Consider the following 22,984-nt stretch of genomic DNA (forward strand, 5'->3'; position numbering starts at 1 on the left):
ACTGGCCCTGAAACTGCCTAGAACAAAAGGGGTCCCTGAGGTGTTGTGGGATAGCTCAACAGTTAGCAGAGCTAGCTCCAGCAGCCTTCAGTCCTCCTTGCAGGTTAGCGTCCTCATGCCTGTGCTGGTTCCTCATTGCTCTGGTGGAGTGGTTATATGTCAGTTTAACCAGACACAGCCTACATACAACTTTATCTCCATTTACTAGATCAACATACTGACAAACCCTGGATTATAAAGTCGATTGCATTGGAAGTTAAACTCCCCTCTGGTGTAATTTGCTCAAATGAAGTAGCACTGAAGAGCCGTGTTGGAATATAAATCAAGCTGTTAATGCGGAAAATAAGACAAGCCTCTAATTGACCACACCAGTCAGACCAATTACTCCGTCTGTGACCTCCGGCTGTGGAGACTCCACCGAAGACCTCTCATCCTCTGACCCTCTCTTTGTACTTTATTAAATTCTCATTAGACTCCTTCATTTGAACAAATGCTGCGACCAAAACATCAACAAAGATCTCCAAGATACGGATGACAGTGCTGCCTTGTCTCTTCCGTTCCTCTGTGTCACTTCGGGGAAGCGAGGGCTGCAGGAACACAAGGAGCAGGCGAAGGTCTTGCATAACAAGGACATCTTTCTGTTCGGATGAATAGCCTGGCCTTCAGCCGCTCACTGAGCTGTCATGTCTCCGGAGCTGATCTCACTTGTATGACGGGCCTTGTCATTTCTAAACGGACTTTAATTCCTCCGAGGCCAGGCGCTTCTTATGAATTTAACCTTGTGACTCACAAAAACTCTGGAATGTGGACAAAATGCCAAACAATGTGACTGGAAAACACTCAGTGCTGCTGCCAAGACTGAGGGGTTACAGGATTGTCTAGGACTTAGTTTGTACTTAGCTGCTAAATGAACCAGAGGTAATTCTGCTCAGAGCCATTGTGTGGGTTTGACTTTGACTTCTGGTGTTTTCGCCAAAACCTGCTTTGATTTAAGATGCCAAGAAGTTGTCTGAGGAAAACAAAAATCACATGACTGCAACAAAACCTCGGAGCGAAAGTCGAGGACATTCCTCTGACTCTGTCAGGGTTTATAACGGCTGCAGGGAAAGAAAAATTGTATCTACAAATATTCACCAGAATACGTCAGAATACAGATACCATCGTGATTCTGTTCACCTGACCTCACAGAGGTGGGTTAATGTCCCCTCCTCCATGACCAATGCCCTAATTGATGATCTGTTAGCTTGGATCAATACCAGGATTTTTCTGAATGACACCGATCTGTTGCAGCTGTGGAGCACCTGTCCAGCTGTATCTGCTGAGTCTCAGTTTCACTATCTCACAATTCAGGGACAAGTCTGACTTACAACACTGAAATGACCCCCACAGTGAGAAGTTTGTCTGTGATGTAACGACTAAAACGTCGAAAGGATGCTGGAATACTTGCATAAAAATGCAGGTTTGTAAAAGTACATCCGATAATTCTCAAAGCTGATTGGCTTTTGCACTGCAGCAGAATGTATATTTATAATCTGGCATGTAAAACATGCTGCCTGACTCTTTCCTGCTGGTTTGTCTTTTACTCTATCTATACACCTTAACATCAATCCTGATCATAAGATATGAATCATGGTGTTCCCCGGGGATCTGATCCCGGTCCCTTTCCCTTTCACTGAGTGGGAAAACATGTTCTGCTATCAAATCCAGCAGGAGCTAAGCTATTAGCCTCACACTCTGTGTTTGGTTAACGTCATGCTGACCTAAAGACGGTTTCTATAATGTGACTGGTTACTAAACTCTGCCTGTAAACGTTGCGTAACACACAGTGACATAAAAGTCTGTATAATCTATAGCATAAAAATGTGTCCTGAATCTGAGTTGTCCATATGTTAAGAATAGATCACAAATATAGTAGGGGTTGGACTAAATCAAGATACCAAAAATCTATTTTAATTTCGAACCACACAGCTCTGTAAACAGATTCCGGCCCAATATGACAAACCATGTCACTACTATATGACTCCTCAAGGAGGCGCTAATGACAAGGCCTGTGTCCAATAACAATGTTCTTTTGCACCATCACGCAACCATGTAGTTCAGTGCTTTTGGGGCTAAGCATCCTCAGCACAAGAACGCCTTGTGTCAGCTGATTTTCATCACTACACTCACAAAGCTCTTAGCTAATGTAACTCATTTACCGACCAATCAAAATCAAGAAGGGGCAAGACTTCACTCTGTTTCCTGCCCCTAAAGTCTTAAAGTCACTAACCATAGACCTTTCTGGAGTCCCTGAGCTCCCTTGTCTCGTAGGTTCCTCTGGATCTCTGCCGAAGACCTGCTGCTGTGGACGTGCCAGACTCCAGCTGCTCCAAGTACTACTATCCGTCTCACCCCTATCATCTCTCTCTCTCTCTCTCTCTCTCTCTCTCTCTCTCTCTTCATCTCCCTCTATCCCTCTCTCCAACATGGTCTTAGCTGTGTGTCTAACATGAGTCTGGTCCTGCTGGAGGTTTCTGCCTGTTAAAGGAAGTTTGTCCTTGCCACTGTAACTTGCTAAATGCTGCAAAGTGCTCTGCTCATGGTGGATTAAGATGAGAGTCCTGTCTGTAAGATGGGACTGGGTCTTATCCTGTCTTGATGTTGGGTCTTTGTTAATAATAGAACATAGAGTACGGTCTAGACCTGCTCTGTTTGGAAAGAGTCTGAAGATAAGATTTGATGAGATTTGGTGCTGTTCAAATAAAGATTCATTGATTTATTCTTAGACATGTTTTCATTATTCTTTAAGTTGTAATTTGGTAAGTGTAGTCGATACAGAGTCTAACAAAGATAATGAGCATGACCATCAACAAGACAAGAATCAAAGAACCTGCCGATTACACCAGCAACATAACCAACTGTGTGTGTTTAAAAGGATAAGGAAACGCTTGTTTTCTGAACGTATTTCCACCTCTGTCACACTCCTGCTTTATCATGTCACACAGTGTGAGGCTTCACTCAAGCATCCTTAATCCACAGGAGCAAGATTCAGGTTTTACTCCATAGCAGCAGATCTAACAGGATACCCCCACTCCCCCCCCCCCCCCCCCCCCCCCCGTGTGTGTGTGTGTGTGTGTGTGTGTGTGTGCGTGCGTGCGTGCGTGTGTGTGTGTGTGTGTGACTCGTCATGTGTACATAAAGGGTGAGAGTAATATTGAGTTGCATCTGCACAGACGCCTGCACACGCCGACAGGATTATCAGAAACAAAAGGTGATGCTGGTGGCGAGGCACAGTGAGCGGCCCCCGATACAGAACTGAGCTAACGGGATTAGCACGACCACTGTGAGCGAGACTGTCATTACGGCTTCATGGCTTCATGCCTCCAAACACACAGATGGACAGCAGGGGGAGGAGGGGGAGTGAGAGAGAGGGGGGAAAAGGGAAAGTAAAAAAAAATAGTGAGATGGAGGAGAGGAGGGGGGCGATGTGACGGATTAATCAGAAGATTAAGGGAAAGCAAGACTAGGCCAAAGAAACAGAGTCAGGATTGGACTTCTGGACCAATCGTTACAGAGCACGTCAGGTTTCAACATGTTGTCCTCTTCTGACCTCACGGTAAGTTTTTCTACACAGGTGAAAACTGAGGGTAAAAAAGGCTGCAAAGCAAACATGTTATGGATAAATATTCACCATAGAATTTCATTAATTTGTCAGATTATGTATTTGCAGTCACTATAAATATCTCTGTTCATGTTCTTGAATCTACAGTTTTTGTGTACAAGTTTTTCACGATCTATGAACTATTCAATTATATTTTTTATATTGTTTTTTTCTATGATGATACTTTCTAACTTGTTCTTATCTATCATGTTTTTATTGACTGATGGTTGATTTTACTTCTATCTTGTCTTTTTTAACTCTGTTCTTTTTGAATTGCTCATTTCTTGTTTTTATTGAAGGTTACACTTTTAGTATTGAGCACTTTGTCACGTTGTTTGTCGTGTCTTGTCCTGTGCTGTTTGTTGGATGATGTTAAAAGGAGGCTTGCTCACTGCAAACAAAATCTATCACGAATAAAGTAACCTTGAACCTTGAACCGATCTGGAAGGAGCAAAATGTTTTGGAACGACAGCACACGTTGTTTTTGAAATACAAAGACAATCTGAGAGTTGTTTAAAACCCGAAACAACAAACCAACGGCCTCTGTTTCTGCAACAAATAAATGTAATTTGACTTTGAATGCAGCATTTAATCAAAAGCAGAGGAGGAGCAGATAAGGAATGAGCTCGATGACAACATGAACACGTCCCGTTGTTTTTCCATCTTTAAGAAACAGTTGTTTTTATTGTATGATAACAGACGTTGCTGTGTGTGCTCAGGTATCTTTTTGCCCTTTTCTCCTTGTTTCATGTTTCTGAATTGAACATATATACATGTAAATCACCTGATGCTGGTAAAAGAGAAATAGAATGTGTGCTCTCAACTGATGTTATGCTCTAGGCTACCGATCTAACATTTTCATTCTGGATCCAGAGGTGCTTTATGGTGCCATAAACTCCATGCCATGGAATTAATGTTGGACTAATGTTGTGTTTAGGGACTGATGTAGTGTTTGTTGTATTTTGTGGCCGCCTACCCAAAGCTTTTGGAAGCTTTCTGCGACGTCCCTTTTCTTGCATATTTATTTACCTGCAGTGTTCTCCTGCAGTTAATTTGTTGGAATAAAACATTCATGAAATAAATCCACCAGACAAATTTGAGTCCTTCCTTTGCTTCTGTTATATTTATGCGACAACATTTGTGTGTAAGAGAGATCTCATATGATGCCTTCTCATTTACAATCAGGTTGCATGGGACACCATAGCATGCATCAGTTGTTATGATCATATATGCGTTTGCAAAGCTGCCGTATAAAACAATGATCTACCCCAATCTGAATCTTTGAATTCATTTTTTGTTGACATAAAAGAACAATCCGAGCCATGCATTTTAGTGATTCCATAGCTGCAAGAGATGCATCTTCATATCTGCCAAAGTTGAGGTCTGTTTGAATTTTATCCGACTGAGCAGACACACATTTCACCCGAGGATAAGACCCAGAATCCGAAGCCAGTGCAGGTGAACAACCACGACTCAGGATTCAGAAGACAGCTCCAATTTCCTGATACAGTCAAATGTCACATCCTAGCAGGAAGATCCCCCTGCTTCTATTTTTATCAAAACTCAGGGGGAATATTAGGGCAGGAAAGCACACACACACACACACACACTCTGAGTCCTCCTCAATTGTTTGTCTGTACACCTGAGCTGTCAGCCCCAGGCCAACGAGGCGAGGCCTTTGAAGGTAGCGGTCTATGCTCCGTCGGATAACGAGACACAAACACACACCTGCCAACACACACACAGCTAACAAGCTACCAAAGCAGAAGAGCCCGGGGTTCGTGATTCGGTTCAGAACCTCGGCACAGACACAAAGTTAGAGAGCGGGGACCAAAGTAGACCGGCCCTTCAGAGGCGGTCCTCCAGTCTAATAAAAACCTGAATCACACACAACATAAGAACCAACAAATCCCCAGTGAGCCCCTCAGCACAGACTGAAAGGTCAGTCTTCAATCAGGTAGTCAGGAGGAGGTCGGACCTGCAGAATGAAGTCTTTTGATGCAGGATGAGGAGGTTCAGGGGGTTGGGGGGGGGGCGGTGTGGTCTCTGTACCTGCAGTTTGAAGTGAGGCTGGGGTCAAATACTCACATCCTCACATCCACAGGAGCGGTCAGAGGCTGATTCAGAGCAAGTGGTTACATCATGGAGCTCTACAGCACAGGGGCCTGCTGGGTAATCACCTCTTTACCTTTTATTCACAGGTCTGCATTCAGGGATCTGAACACTCAAGACTTAGAGTCTGAGCAAAGACTCTAGAAAGACTGATTTTAAAGGACTAGAACAAAGTTTTTATCTGGTTTCAGAGAGGAATGATGGTCTCATTAGTTGGTAAAAATTTGTTGTGTTTCCGCACAATGTAGCAAGTGTATCACAGCACTTCTTTTAGTTCGGTCGCTCTACCTAAATACCAAAATACTGCAGAAAAGCAGATATTGCATTTCTATTTTGGCCACATCTTTCTTGTAAGAGGGGTGTTTGATCTTGATGGGATTTCTTCTTAAATAAAGATTTAAAAATATATATATATTAAAGAAGAAAATTTAAGAAAACTAGATTTTAAACATTTTTTCTAATTTTGACCAGAAGAAGTATTGATTAAAAAAAATGTTAAATGTTGAAACATAGGAGAAATATTTCTAATCAGTCCAAAAGTTTTTAGATTGAATTTTTTGTTGTTTTTCAAAATAGAAGATAGTTGCAAAAATTTCATTTACAATAGAAAAAGTGTCAAAGCTGTTACTGCTGAGCTGAAATCATGTCATGAACTTTCTACAAATGGTTGATGATACTCCTAGAATTTAATAAACCAGAGATAAAAAGTTATGTTAACCAGTAAACCATAATTGCCACAAAATAAAATAAAATATCTCTTATAAAAAATGGTGAAATGTGACTTTCTTTTTACCATAATGTGCAAACTCACTGAATGTAGAATCATCAACACCACATTTCTGCTCCCTCCAAAAGATGCTCAAACATTTTACAAAGTCCTCATCCTCTAGCTTTCTGTGATGTTACTTTGTGGAGTATCTTCATGCTTACTTCTTTTAAATCTGTGCATCCTAAATGTGTTGAATGTTCTGAAAACTGTGCTCCAGCTAAAATAAGTTTATCAAATTGAACAGGATTATACAAACAAAGATATATTACTGAGAGAAAACAGCTGTGTCCTAAAGCCTTGTTTTCACTACATTTTAATATAATTTATTGAAATGATTTAAAATAATTGTTTGAAAATGAACTTAGTGTCATCACTGAATGTTCAATCTGATTAAAACAGGTAAAAATCTCCTGCTAGAAGATAAATGCTCTTTTTGTTTTGATTTTAAATTGATCTCACTCAGCCTCACTGAGTTTGAATAATGAGGAATAAAGAGCATGTCCTGACTGAAACTTCCTGCAGAAACTCGAAGCTCTCATCAGTTCTTCAAGACGATAGAAAAAAAGACTGTTTCCTCTCTGATAATGAGAGGGCAGATGGTTTGTTAGCAGCCTGCCATATGTATGGACTGGGGCATTCTGGGAAATCATTCTGATTGGCTGCTTTGAATCTGACAGGCCATATTACCATCATCCCCTGTGTGCCCTCTGGTTTGAAGAGTATCAGGAGCTCTGGATACTTTACGTCCTGCTGCTGAGGACGGTCTGTGTTTCCACAGAGAAAGGTATGAGATGACTGAACGTGTCAGATGTGTTATTTGATGCTATTAAAATAAAAACACTGAACAGCAGCAGTGACAGTCATGATTACGACCCTCTACTGTATGTGTTGAGGTAAACAGGGAAATTAACAAACAGAAACAAGGGATGCTTCAGCCTGGGTGGATACTTTTGTAAAGGTTTCAGGTCTGACACCTCTTTATTGTAAGCATGTAAAGTTTTCTGTCCAGTCTTGGTTTAAATAGATAGAACAGTCAGAAACTAGGGATGTAACAGTACGTAGAGAGAGAAAAAGGAGGCGACACAAATTCAACATTTTTCCAGGGACTGAGGAAAAGCAGAAACCTTGACCTCTCAAGGACCCCATGGTCAGGAGCTGGTGGTGGTGGTCAGTAATCCATTTTAGCCGTAAGCTTGCAGAGGAAGCTGTAAATAAATTATGTCACACCTCAAGGTAAAACAGCTAAACAGAGACGTCACTCTGTCCTCGTCAAGAGCTGATGTCTACCAAGTCTGTGAGTGAATTAACGGTTCTGTCTCCTGTCCACTGACATAAGCTCGAGTCATTCTCAGGTCTCTCACTGCAAGATTCTACTAATTTAAATATGTCAAAGCAAAGTCAACTAGAGCAGCTAAGGCTCGTGTATTTGACGTAGCTCCAGGTCAAGCCTTATGTCATTTTATCAGGACTGTCAAATTATTATTTTTAGAAACACGATTGATTTATGGTGGATAATCCCGTTGTTAATCAAATTTAAAAATCCATTATTTTGTATTTGAAAACAGTTTTCTGAAGTCCATATTACCAATCAAAAGCAATTCTTCACAGTGTCTTGATTTGGGAATGAAATTAAGATAATTAAATGTTCTTTATTATCTTGATTTTTCAATCGATTATTCACATAAATGCTGCACAACAACACCAGCACATTTCAATAAGTGAGCAGTATGACGAGGACTAAGACAAAGTTATGAGCCGTCATCATGATACTAAAGTTTGCTCCAAGAAACTAACTGAAAAACAGAAATCCCTCACCTGAGATCACAGAAATAAAGTAAGGTTTACACCGAGCAGGGTCAAACAAAACAGAACAGAGTTTTTAAACGTGAAAGAAAATCACAGCATTGTCTTTGTTTTCCATGATGGCCTCAGAGGGAAGCAATAAGACACTGCAGCAGCTTATATACAGTGTGCCAAAAGGGACAAAAAGCATGTACATTGCATCCTGAAGGAGCCGTTATTCAGAGCTACTCTCAAGTTAAGGCTAAAATGGTCTCAAATCATTTCAGATATCCGGTCAGGTCTTCAGTCTTTCAGAGCAAGTTGAGACACATTTCAGTCAAAACCCATCTTTTGAGAGATCCCTGAACAAGTCTTTCGACAAACTGACACGAGCCTAAGTTGTGATGAAAACTCTCTTTGTTGGAGTGAGTTTTCTGAAGGAGTCACAGACCTGTAGGATGGATCGGGTCTCTCAGATGTATGTGACATGGAGAGAAGACATGGAGAGTGTTCCCTTTCAAGAGGGTACAGACTCATAACCTGTATGCCCATCAAACAGCTGCACCTAAGCAACAGACCCACATTTAGTGTCCTGAATAATTCCAACAAATGAAGTTGAAAGTCTTTAGAAAATGTTAATTTGGGTTGAGATACTTTCAGGTCAAGTTTCAAGTCCTACATCAATTGTTTCACCAATCCTATTGATTCATAACATGTCAAAGCTGCACATTTTCAAAGCAATTTCCAAGTCAACAGTTGTACTCTAGGCATTCAGCCACAGCAGGGTGCAATGTCAAATGTCCCTTTGTACCTGCTGTGACATTATTCAACATGATTGGGATACCAATTCACTGCAAAGAGCACAAAGCCATATAGCATAAAAATGAAACAGTAGCCTCGGCTACCATCAGGGAAGAAAACACATCAAGTCACTCTGCCTGATCCAGCTGAATCGAAAGCCTTCCCACAATCTCCAATCCCAAACCATCACTACCCCTCCCCCTTCTTTCTATTGTTCCTGCAGCTTTACTATAAATTCATCAGGTACCTTCCCTGATGGTAAATTGTCAGGTAAAGCAGAGCCATGTTCAGGTGAATACAGAGCTCAAAATGTCCTTTATGTTTGTTTCCTTTGTTGTTTTCCTTCTTTGACACAGCTTCGCCTCTCTTTGAACCTAAGGAAGCTGATTTTTATGGATGTAAAGCATCACACCATCAAACCCAGGTTTACAACAGCACCTATCAAATCCACATCTGGAACTCAACCTATTAAAGAGATGTTGGAGCGGGTCCAGTAATTCTCTCCATCCTGTAGTAAATAAGAGATTAGAGGAAGATTGAGAGCGATGACAGAATGAGTGATAGAGAGAAGTAGAACACAATTTTCTCACTTCTTTTCTTTCCTCTAAATGTTGAAGTCTTCTCTTTCTTTCTCTTCTGATTGCTGTGAGATGTTTTGGTCTCTTTGATTATGATAATGTGTTGAATCATAGTGTTAAGAGAGACACATTCAGCTCCAGGTCTCAGACGGGGGTCACGGCCGTGACATTTCCTCGGCTGGAGTTAATACTGTAAATCCGATACAAGCTGCGGTGTGAGGTGTATGTTAGGATGACATGTAGGCAGGCCTGGGAGATTAATAAACACTTACACCAACCTGACTTCACTCTGAGAGGAAAGGTTGGATCAGTGCTCTTTGAAATGTCTCCTTTTGGTTAAGATCCCGCCTCACACGTAGAGCTGGGCGATATTGAAAATGTTGTTATCACAATTCAATAATTCATTTCATTTAAATTTAAAGGCAGATTTTTGGCCCCGTGCGATAGTTGTAGACAGTTTGTTACCTTGTATCTTGATTTAGTTCTCTGATAAGCTTCTTGAATCACTCATTTCTGACAGTGCTAACAGGAAGCAGGTTTCTTGTGTAAGATGAGATTTTCATGAAGTTTTAGTTAGTAAATTCTTATTTTTGTCAGGTTGAGTTTATTTGCATAATTTGATGTAAATTTACAACAAAGATATATCAAATTGTGTACTGTGTATCAGTTTATAGTAGTAGATCACTAAGGGTTACGGACAAGTGATGTTGTTTCCCACAGTGCAGTGAACGCATCACTGTTATTCAGTGTTCAGTTGTCCTACGGTCTCGGTGGACATTAAATGTGTCTGAAATGCACAGCTGAAGTTGTCTCTGTGTTCTTCCTTTACCCACATCCTGAGAGTATATTTAATGAAGTGTATTAAGTTAATAGTTAACGCAGAGTCAGCACAGTGTCAGGCTAACGACTCTGCTTTGAGCTGGTAGGTTTACGTCAGTGTCGCTGTCGCTCGTTTCAGCTGTGTTTACATTCTGCTCCAAACGTCTTTAAGCCCCGCCTACCTCTAACCCTGCGAGATGATTGGCTGTTCAATGCCGTCTTCTTCTTCTGTCTAATGTTGGGTGGCAACTTGCGTTTAGGGCTCATTAGCTCCCCCTACCTTTCCAGTGGTTGGGGGGTGTAATTACAGGTTTAAATATATCAAATTTTTATGGAGCATTTGTTATCAATATTGAGAAAAATTATATCACTATAATTATCGTTATCGAAGTATCGCCCAGACCTACTCACAAATTCACATTATTTTATAAATATAAGTAGAAACCAAAACACCACTCTGCAGGATGAAACTGTTTCTGTTATTCTCCTCCTCAGGCTGATGCATGGAACAGGAAAACAAACAGATATCAGAGATTGGCTTCGGGTCAGCAGCTCCTCAGATCCATCTCAAACCTGAGGAAGCGAAGTCATCATCATCTCATAGAGCAATTAGACTCCCACACAGCTGATAAGAGCCAGAGGAAGGATGTTTTCTCTCAAGATCCAAAAAATAGGACTTCATCTTGAAGTGAGCTGATGTCATTTAGACACTCACAGACTTGTTCTTAGACATTTATATAAAGTCAAAATTCATTCAGAGGGTTTAAAAACACTTCTTTGGACCCAGCTTCAGATATAGAAGAAAGGGAATTTGCTTGCCCGCACTGAAACACATCAAAACACTACAATCAACGTGTCTGTCAGCGTCCTCTCTTTGATACAGTCATACCAGTCCCTCTCTGCAGACTGGATTTAGGCCACAGGTGCCATGGAAACGAGCCAGAGGAAACAGAAAGTAAAAAATGGAGCAGAGCAGAAAATCTGAGAGGAAGAGAAACAAAGAGCTGGAGCGAGTCATGGGAGTGATGTAAGAAAACTGAGCAGAGATGTTTACATGAATACATCGACTGTGTGTAAATTCAGTTTCCTATATTTCAATCAAACTGCAGTGCTGATTTATTCGTGCAAGATTTCTTTGTAATCCTTTAAAGACATTCAGGGGATGCTAAAGTTTTGAGCCCCCACCCTTTGAGACGATCAAGTTCACAGTCAGCGCTGTAATCGAAGGAGCTCTCCTCCCGGGAACGTTCTGGAAACCTAAACCAAACTAAAGACCTTCCCCGTGCCCTCCTGGCGTTCCTCTCACTGAGGCCGAAACCTTCTGACTCTCCCAAAACGCCTCGCATCATCTGAACCAGAGAAGCTCCATTGATCCACACGCCACCCTGAGTCCCCAGGCATTACTAATGGATAGCTGCTCTCATTAATAAATCATCCCTGAAGGTCCACAAGAGAGAGAGGAGACGCATGCTGAGCGTCAGGCAGAGCACTCAAACTTCAGCACAGAGAGGGCGTTCAAACCTGTCCCTCCACATCAACACACAGTACAGAGTCAGAGAGGGAGGACGTTTAGAGCCCAGTCTGTGGTTAAAACATCAGCAGGAGTTTCTCCATTAGGTCACTCTAGATATGACCATCGAATTCAGAGTACAATATGCACTTTTACATTTTTTTCATCATGTAAAAAAGGAGCTGCATGTGCTGATGTGACCAATAGACCAGTATGAAATGCAGAGAAGTATCTAAATGTGTTACAGTTGTCATCCAGAAGATGGCGCCCAAAGAGACAAGCGACAGATTTAACTCCCAAAGCATAGGGAAGTGGATCAGTTCCTGCGGTGCCACTTTTTAACACTTTTTTCCTTCACTAAACCAGAATCTCACGTTCAAAGAAAACAGTTGTAAACTCTGAAGTAAATAAAACTTGTGGAGAGCTGGTTTGCTTGAAAAGACTCCTCTGTTTAACCCGGGACTTCCACCAGATCCGTATCGGGTACGTCTCCGATCTGCTGCAGTCTAGCTCCGTGCTCTCTCCTCCATCAACAATCCCCGGCTACATTTTCAGAATGCAGCATGAAGCAGGACCGCTGGACAACTGTAGTCATGTGACCAAGGTTTTACCGAGGTAATTACTGAATCAAGGATTCTCCTCCTCCTCTCCTCATCCATGTTGTCTTTCTGGTCCTCTGAAAACCTCTGACCTGTTGACTCCAGGCCTGGCTCCGCTCATCATGACGGTTTGTTGTTGTAGTGAAGTGAAATACGATCTGGTGATAACACAGTGTTTTATTCTGAAAATTAACCGGGTGTGTTCTTTTTGTTTTGGTGCCTGACTTCCTGTCCCGCTCCATCTGCTCTGTTGAGATTGATGCGTCGTGCTCCGGCATCCGGAAAAATAGAAGTCATGTGTATCCCATCCAGTGGAAGTTAACACATTGACTAGAATAGAAACCAATCAGATCCCGATGCTGTAACGAATCGGAGACGGACTGGACACAGATCAAGTGGAATTTGGCTGTAAGACAACAAGTGACCACCTGAGGGCGATATGCAAGTCTCTGCAAACTGGTCGCAGGCAGTGGATTCATCCATACCTCAAAATGATTAATGCCATCATTAACTGGCAGCGTACAGATAACTGGCAGGGTGGAGATTAGAGATGTTGCTACAAAGAGCTACACATCTGCAAAGAAGCTGCATATTGCTGAATGTAAGGGAAGTCGTCACACTGGGGCAAAGTGTAAACCTGTTTCCCTCTGAGAACCCCTGAAACAGACTGCATCATCATTCTGAACATGAAGAGGTAAAACTGAAACATGGAAGAGTATTTTGTGTTAGTTTCAGAGTGATCCAAAGAACTCATAAACATGCCCACACCGCCATACAAAGGTGAAAAGAAGAGCTGGAAGAGTTTGTTTCATTTATTCCTTACAAACACCGTGTCCTGCCATGTTTCTCTCTTTTCTATGTATGTCTGATTTTTTTAATTTTTATAAAGACACCAAAATGACAACTCAGGTTTATATAAATCTTTAATTTATAGTCAGTATCCTGTCCGAGGCTTGTTATTGACGTTAATTAGCATTTAACAAAACTAAGATAGTGACAAATGACATCAGAAGCAACCAGCTCTGCACATAACTTTTAAAAATCTGCTTTTGAGGATCCAATATCTGTGAACCAGCCCTCTGGACACGCCCACTTTTTTAAGAGCATGTCAAATAACAAGGCAGGACAAGCATTATAAACCAGAGGTCAAGAATGTAAACATTAAGACTCAAACTGAAGCTCTTTGTTGAAAAAAAGTTAACTAAGCCGAGCTGAGAGAAGTAAAAAAATCAGAGCTGGAGTGGACAGAAATATGCTGCCAGAGCCTGAGATGTCGCCTCAGATGTTTTCAGTTAAAGGTTTTCATTTTGGCGGCAAGGCTTGTTGGTCGCCATGGTTACGTCTGGGTGTCATCCTCACACACCATCTGTGTCGTTGTCGGCTGTCCAAAAAGGGAGGCAGCGTGGATGGGTCAGAAACGGCAGGCAGGGAGACACGTTTGATAACAAATACAACAAAAAAAAAACAGAAAGAAAATTATAAAGAACTTTAAAGATATTAAGTAAATTTGCGTATGATTGCAGGAAAACACACACACACACACACACACACACACACACACACACACACACACACACACACACACACACACAAACACACACACACACACACAACTGTACACTTAATCTCACCCCTGACTATATCCTAAACCTAATCCTAATTCTCCCAGCAGCCCTTGCCTCAGCATTAAAACTGCAGACTGAAGATCTGTGTTCATTGAACATGAACAGAAAACATGAAAAATAAAGTTTGATTTATCTCTATATACGTTTATTTATGTATCTATTGATTATTAATTCACAGAGAGCAGTCACCAGATAATCTACACACTGGTTCCTCTTTATCCTCCGAGTCATTTCCTGACAAATCAGCGCCGACAGCAGGAAGTCAGTGTGTCACGCCGGTCGATAGAAGTTGTTGGAACAGGATTGACTGAGTGTGTTACCACCTCCGCTGACTGAGAGCTACATGTTTAGTTTTAAGAGTTAAACGTGACAAGACTTTAGTGGACCCAAGGGGCTTCAATGTCAATTCTGTTCCAGACAGGAAAACGTGGTTCTGGTTTCTGTATAGTTTTTAGATATTCATCAGTGATTGGTGTACATAAGAAGAAGATGTGATGCACTGCAATCCTGAACATGTTTGGACTGTATACGGAAGAGTGGCTCTGTGACTCTTGACTCTACTAGCCCCCCTGAACAAAGTCTCAGTTAAGCGCCCAGTTAAGATCTTGTTTATGGAGCAGGTTGTTGTCGAGGAATAGGAGAATCATAGTCGACAGGTGAATTGTGTTGAAGATGATAATGAGGAGTGTGTAGCAGACTCATCCAACTTTTTGTCAGCAGATATCCCTTTTGGACCAACGCCAACCTGGCTGTAGTTCCGGGTTGGTGCTCGTAGTGGTTCGGAGCTGGTTCAACTTGCGAACCAACTCGGCACCAGTTTGTGGAAGAGCCACGACATGACGTCCCTTCTACTTTACTGCTTTCCCTCACAATAACAAAGATGGCGGACAACGCAGCATGCTTGCTCGTGTTGCTCCTGGCTTTTTTTTAGTTACATGAGGTCCCGAAGAGAACTTCTCCAACTTTAACAACACTTCTGTGCTACTCGTCATGCTTTACATGGACGGCGACTTCACCCCTTGCCTCCCGCCCCTCGCCCAGGACGTAAGCGAGTCGCAGTTCCAGACAAGCAAAGAGTAAGTGCTGCTCTGGAACCTGTTTTCCTGGCTGGGAGCCAGTTCTCTCGTAGTCGAAACACAAATTGCTGCCATCAAAATAATTCTTCATTTGCATAAAGAAGGGATATACTATGTCCACTCCCATGTTGCTTAGAGTGTAAAAAACGTGGACAACTTCTCTTTAAGTTACATTTACAACAGATACAAAACGTGGAATTAAAGCTCCTGAGGGGAAGTTATGGATTGTGTCGATTTTTGCGCCCCCTGTGGACAAAGTTGTCAGTGCAGTATTATTTTTGACAAAAATCTCATCCTGCTGTCTTTTTACGGTAAGAGGTCTCCCTTATTGTAAATATTTGCCTTAAAAAAGGCAAAGAAAAGCCTCTTCCTGAACCAGCTGTCAATCATCTGATCTGACACCTACCCCCCTCCCAGACATTTCAGGCAATAAGAATTACAATATGAAAATTTGGTATTGTTTTGCTGATGGTCTTGTTTGATTTTTTTATTCACAAAGACGAATCATTATTCATTTCAATCTGTTTCACAACCAGTTAAAAACTCCTCACAGGAGCTTTAACTTTAGAAAATATGTGATTAATTGCGATAAAAATAGTAATTTTACAGTCTTTATAAAAGTGAATGTTTTCCTGTTTTATTGTTGCATGTTACGTCTGCCAATTCCCTGTTTTTAGAACCCAGCAGGTCTTTCCTGGGAATATCCACTGACTCACAGGGAGCGATGCTATTTTCTCTCCTGGTTTTATTCAGGAAAGAAAGGAAACCCAGGTGGGCTGGCGTGTGTGAGATGCAGAAAAAACAAAGGATATTTTTATGTTGTAAAAGCGATGTGTGATAACAGATTCCTCTCAGCCCCTCAGGAGGTGTTTCTCAGTCTTGCTGTGTTGTGAAAGAGTTTGGATTTTGTCAGAGTGCCCGGCGTGGTGGGTGGAGGGTCTCCTGTGCAGACAGCGGAGGAAATTGGCCTTTATTAGCCGACTGATCAGATCTGAGTCATGAGCCTATTATAGGCCATCATCGGAGAGTGGGTTTAATATGAAGATAATCAAAGAGTACATCTGATTAGGAGAGATTTAACATTAATGAGCGCTGCAGTCACAATCAGGAACTCTGGATTCAAACATATTACTCCCCAGACAAAGAGGGAGGAGCTCCAAACAGAGTCCATCACACAGACTCCAAAACTTCTCAGCTGAAAAACATCTAATTTTGCAATCATGTGTTCTTACTGAGAGATGAAATAGTAGAAAGAGTTTAAAACAGGGAAGAGAGAGTGGGGTGAAAATGAAATAGGCAAACTGTAAGAATTTCTAAATAAAAGAGTATCTTAAAAATAACAATTTAGACTTTCCATCAGTTTTATTGGATCATTCCTGATCAATGGATTCTTCTGAATGATAAACTGAATGTTTCCAACACTTTTCTTTGTGCATTCTTCATCATCTGAACCAACAACAGAGACCAGCAGGGCAACAAATCCTGCTGACTCAACGTCTACCGCCAAATGAGAAACTGCTGAGTCAGGGTTCAAAATCTCGTCTGATGAAACCAAACACCGGTTTGACTTTAAGAACTGTCCTCTCTCTCCAGGACAGGACGACACGAACTTGAAACCTTCCTGCGCTCATCAGAAAATGAAACCTGCCTCTTCATCCTCACCGCAGTCTTCCTCAGCTTGAATTCAAGAGTACATGAAAGCAGCTGTATGGATGTGTTTCAACCCCTCCTCTGGATCAGTTAGAGGGGGGGAGTTTTAAATGAGGCAGTGGAAGATTAAAGTGCTTAGAGCTAACATGAAAGAGCCAAGAACAGGCTGTATTAGAGCAAGGCTTCTTCCAGCTCTACACATCACTCCGTTCTATCTGCAGCAACACCTCACTGAGTCAATCTGCACACTGCAGCTCCCATAGGTCACAAAAAGTGTGTGTGTGTGTGTGTGTGTGTGTGTGTGTGTGTGTGTGTGTGTGTGTGTGTGTGTGTGTGTGTGTGTGTGTGTGTGAGCATGGGGGGAGGGAGCTAATCAATAATTCATCCATCGATTCTTATTGGCCCCCTGCTACCAAATGCTTTGCCTCTGCTTCCACCGACAATTTAATTTGTACATTCAGCAGAATGGACCTGCACACCTGGCCTGTTTCCCCTTTCTCTCTCTCTTTCTCTCACTTTCTCTCGTTTCTCTTGTTCTGCTGCAGAAAGTGTTGCAGCACTGGTTCAGCATCACACTGGTAATAACTGTCCTGCAGCATTTGTTGCAACATTAAGACTGCAGGACTAATGCACAATCACTCACAGGGCGTGTCCACCTGTGAGTGACAAGTTTCTCGGCTTTTTCAGCATCAACTTTGAAAACATCCAAAAATGAGTTGATTACATGTTTCACTTCTTCTAGCACCCATCAGTGGTAACTAACCTAAGTCTCATGTATTCACACTCTGCAGGCTGCGTCACAAGGAGCAATGCAGGGTTTAGTGTCTTACCAAGAGACACTTTCTTAAAGAGACAAGATGGGACGAAAAATGTAAACTGGAGCGTCAGATATATTTGTAGTCCATGATATTTTCTCCTCTGTGCATCTGACCTGTCAAACTAAAAGCAGATCATTCCTGTGACAGGCTGAGGTTGATGAAAGTTGCAGTTTTGGTTTTGACACTTACCTGCAACAAGTGTCCCACAGGTACAAACACTCTCTGCCTTCAGGCTTCTTTCTCTGTGTGTCAGATACTTTTTTCTCAATGTCTATCACTCACAACAAACAAGCTGCTTCCAGGTGACGCCAGTTTAATATCTGACGTTGTGTGTCAAAGCCTTGATTAATCTTAGTTTGGGATAATGTGAGACGGCATGTTTAGTACAACGTTTCACAGTTTTGATGAACTCAAACTGATCACAGATGACGTTGCATCAATGTGAAGTCTCTCTGCAGATGTGCAGCGCCGTATAGCACCTCTCTTATCCCCAACCTGCCAGCTACCTATATGGTTGTTGAGCATGGTTTACAGTGGCATTGTTAATCACGAGGTAAGGACGAATCTATTGCCTACGACCAATTTACAGAGACTTGCACATCGCCCTCTGCTGGTCACTGTCACCACATGCACAGTTAAAGACTGATGTAAAAGTGTGATCCAGCTCTTTTCAAATGTGTCACTGCATTTTTATTTTAAGTCAAAGAGAACAAATATAGCTATAGTAGCAAAAGAGTTGGAATAGGATCAATCTTTTATATGACTACTTGTTTCTGGGGGTAATACACTTTCGTTACTTTAGGTACAACCTTGATTAAAATGTCCGGTTGGCTAATTGAATCATCTTAAAGAGAGAAAACTTACAGGCTAAAAGAAATGGTAGTTATGGTAGTTATATTGTAATGAGCTATAAAAGGCTTAAGACTAAAATGTGACTAAAACTATGATGCATTGTTGTCTAAATTTAAAGACTAAGACTAAATCTAAAAATCTACTTGGATGCCTGTTCTTTCACTACATTTCAATCATTGTTAGAACAGCATTTTTTAAATCTTATTTATTTATTCATTCATTTATTTATTGTATTTATTTGATATTTTAACCTTAAACTGATTTTTAATTTTGCTTTCTACTCTTACTTATTTTATTAATTTTGCTACATTGATTTAATTTTATTTAAAGTACTTTTTATGATTATCTCTCTTACTTTGTTACCCTCTCTGTTCTTTTGCGAAGCACTTTGGGGTGCATTCTTGTCTGTATTAAAGGTTCTATATAAATAAAGTTGAGTTATTATTTTCTTGGTTGTTTACAAAAAAAAACTTGAATCTTTCTTATAAATCTTGTGTCAGTAATGAGTTGACTTCATAAACAGCTTGTTAACATTTACATATCCTTAGGTTTAGTTTTGATGAGCTGCTCTCTGTGTTTCCTCAGCCCATTAAAGGAGCAGACACGCCCTCAGGCAGCAGGACCTCTGCTCCCTGAATGGAGGCGGGGCTACATGCTAATCGCTGCTGTGAGTTGTTTTCTATTATTTAGTCTAAATCTTTGGGGGTAAGTGCTCATTAGTCCTTACAGGATTAATCCGAGTGCTTGGTGGTGAAATAGAAGAAGTCATGATGCTTTGACATCCCTTCATGTAAACTCTACAAGAAATACAAACACAGAGAGTGACGACCGAATGAGCGTGACAGCAGTCAGTCTGAGAGGGAAGCATGAGATAACAGGTTGATGAACATCCCACATTGCTATTTTTAATAAATAAAAAAAAGAGCCTGATATGGACGAATTGGCCGAGCTGTCTTCTTTCATAAGCATCACTCCCTCAAACAGGCAGGAATGAAGCACACGGAAATGCAATAAGGTCTGAATCTGGATTTCTGTGTCCTCGGCAGCCCGAGGGGAAAACTCTGGTCAGTCATGTATGAAAGAAGAGTGATGGAGGAAAACATCAAGTCAGATAGTTGGTTGATAAAAGGAAGAGATATGGAAATAAACTCAGTTGAAGATCATTCAATCACTTTTAAACTACAATCACAGAAAAAAACATTGAGACATGATCTGAACCTTTCCACCTCAGTGCTCCTCCAATCAGAGACTGTACTCCTTCAGGTAACACAGAGATATCCCTGACATGTTCAAACCTATGTGGACGCAGTACACTCTACCTGGATGAACCTTACCTCTCTCATACGGAGAAACAATCTGATTGTGCACAACAAACTTGTGTTAAAATCAAAGTAATCAGTGAAGGAAAGCTTCCTGTCTCAACCCTCTTTCCATCCACACAGACCACATCCTGTGTGCACAATCTCACAACATGATACTTTAACTGAGCCAACAACAACGAGCAAGCAGAGTCGCCAAGATATCAGAACTTTGAGCTTCCATACGATAAAAATCAAATATAGATATCCATACCTGTTTCACTATCAAGGCAACAAAAGTGTATCTATTAGACGTTAATGGATCTCACAAAACATCAGTATTAGCCGACATGTGAATAAGGAGAGTAACAGGTGTAGTGGCTGTGACAGAGGGCGGAGCAGGGACACACAGTGGGCAGGAATAATCGCAACTTCAGCAAAAAATAACCAAAATCCAGCCCCTTCACTGCACCTGTGGGGAGGTGTGGGTATGTTTATGAGTTCCTTAGAACCTAACCACTCTGACACTTTCAGAAAACAACTTCCAATGTTTCAGTTTCAATGCTTTGTTTTACTTTACTGCTGCATTCACTCTCCACTGTTAGAAGCTTAGCTGCTTTGTGATACCACTAAACATAAAAATATGTGGTATTGGGGCGCTGGTGGCCTAGCGGTCTGGGCTCCCCATGTTTCCTGTTCCTCTTAAGCTGTCCAATCTAATAAAAGGCAAAAAGTTCAAAAATATAACTTAAAAAAAAAAAAGTGGCATAAAAAAGTACTGAAAATTCTTGACGACCTTACCAGCAAGTCACCATTGATTTAGTTTCAACACTCAAGGATGTGGACGCACGTTGATAAAGTCTAAGCTACATTTTGTAGTGAAATAAACACACTATACTCTGGTGGCTGTGAAAAGAACACGTTCCTGCTAAGAGTGTTTTTTCCAGAGTCAGTGTGAAAGCTAAACATTTTTTAAAGAAACCATAGAGAAAACATTGTTTTCAATGTAGCTCTCACTAGCAAAGACAAATGGTATTAAAAATGTATTTTTAGCTTCAGTTTTTAAAATCTGGCACTCATTTCTTCTTTTTAAAGCTCCTCTGAGGAACTTTCAGTTTGTGGAGATTTTAGCGCCCCCTGTGGACAAAGCAGTATCTGCTACATCTTTTCTGTTCTCGACCTAAGCATGTGTTCAAAGCATTTAGAATCTCTTGTTTTCTTTTTCCAGCCATTGGTATCACTCACTGTGTGGAAAAAGCAAAACCAAGCTGTTTCTTCTGCGTGTTGTAAATCATCTCGTCTGACACCTCTCCCTCACAGAGGTTACAACCATTAAAAAACACGATATGGTCTTTCTTGTTGTGGTCTTGTTTGTTGTTTCCGGTCACAAAGAGGCGTCACTGTTCATATTTTATAACAAGCAAAAAAACTCCTCACAATAGCGTAAAAACATGATAGAGACATGTCTTTTACTTTTTACTACACTCGCTGTATAAGAAATGAATGAAGCCATCTTTAATCCACAGCATGATTTGTAAACTGCTTTTGATTTTTTTCTCAATCATCATCTTGCTTTTTGGAGCCAAAAGTGACAATTTTTAGACAACAGGAATCATTCATCTTTATAAATTAGAATATAATGTAGTAATGTTAATGATATAATAATGATAAATTGTAATAATCTTATAATGACTGAACAGCAGATTAATGAAATGCCATGTCTTCAGATCTGTGCCTTCTTTGACAGCAGCCAGAGAGGCTGATGGGCGTGTGCGAGCTCATGATTGAGGTTTCAGAAATAAAAAAATGACATCAGTAATCAATCATGCATGTTGTAAGAGATGTCTTTGAATAATGAAGCTGATAGGATGACAAAAACCTCCACAAATATCAGCATGTAGCGTGTCCACAACAACAAAGAGCAGATCGGAGCAGAGTGGAGCAGAGCGGAGCAGGGACCCACCCTGTCAGCGTGCAAGAGGAGCCTCCTCCTACTACTCACTACCTTTAGGTGTTCACAACAATAACAACACACGCAGAGGAAGAGGAGAAGAAGAAGAAAAAGACGAGAGGAGAGGTGGAGAAGAGGGAGCAGAGGGAGCAGAGGGAGCAGGGAGGAGTAATCCATCATGAGGGGAAAAAGGTGGACTCAGCAGAGATGGAGCGCGCTCACAGGGGGACTGCTTTCCTCCGGGGATGAGGGAGGAGAGGAGGAGAAAATGAAGACAGAAACAGAAAGAAAGCTTTCCTATAACCAGGAACAAAAAAACCTTTAAATAAAAAGAAAGAAAAATAAAAGAAGTCACACTCCACTCCTCTCCACCTGCTCCATGTGGCTCCATCTGTTCATTTACCTTCTTGGGTCTCTTTCTCCTCTGTCCCAGTCCGTTGAGGCGGTCACTGGGGTCCAGCCTGTAGTGGGAGTGGTTGTCCTCACTCATTTTCTCCCCCAACAAAAAAAACAATCACTCCTCACTCGGGTTAATTCCTCTTTTTTGTTTTAGTTTAATTCACTTCTTCTTTTTTCTCTCTCTCCTGAAGTGAAGCAGAGCGAGCCGACCTCTCTCCTCCTCTCTGCTCCTCCACTCTCTGACTGAATGTGTGGAGCGCTGAGCGAGCCAGGCGGAGAGGAGAGGAGGGGGAGACAGGGGTGGAGGAGGGGGGAGTGGTCGGGTAGAGGGAGGGGGGAGGAGGGAGCACAATGGTGTTGCTATGGCAGCAGCTGCCACCAGTGTTTATCTGGAAACCCTCACTGGAGAACCAAAATAGTGGCTGCACGCGCACACACACGGTGAGCAGCCACATGTGTGTGTTTCAGAGTCTGAGCACATTTTTAATTGCTCCTCCTTGTATGACAAACATTAAAATCAAACCTCTGAGGTGAGAGAATGATGAACAAACAGGGTCAGATATCTTTATCATTCTTTATGAAGTTATTAAAACACAACTGAGAGAAGGATGAAAAATATCTTTGAAAACATTAATGTGAGTAAAGGAACAACACGCTCAAACATTACAAGGGACAGGTCTATATATATATATATATATATATATA

General features: G+C 41.4%; 1 protein-coding gene across 1 annotated transcript in view; it reads right to left on the bottom strand.

Annotated features, from left to right (window-relative positions):
* ank2b (ankyrin 2b, neuronal) overlaps positions 1-22,564 on the bottom strand; it is a 146,143-nt gene extending 123,579 nt beyond the window's left edge. Inside the window, exon 1 of the mRNA XM_034676911.1 lies at positions 22,284-22,564. Coding sequence (XP_034532802.1) covers positions 22,284-22,370 — 87 coding nt within the window. The 5' untranslated portion in view covers positions 22,371-22,564. The remainder of the gene's footprint in view (positions 1-22,283) is intronic.
* Positions 22,565-22,984: the final 420 nt, after the last annotated feature.

This window comes from Notolabrus celidotus, chromosome 23, assembly GCF_009762535.1.
Source record: "Notolabrus celidotus isolate fNotCel1 chromosome 23, fNotCel1.pri, whole genome shotgun sequence".
Taxonomy (NCBI): Eukaryota; Metazoa; Chordata; class Actinopteri; order Labriformes; family Labridae; genus Notolabrus; species Notolabrus celidotus.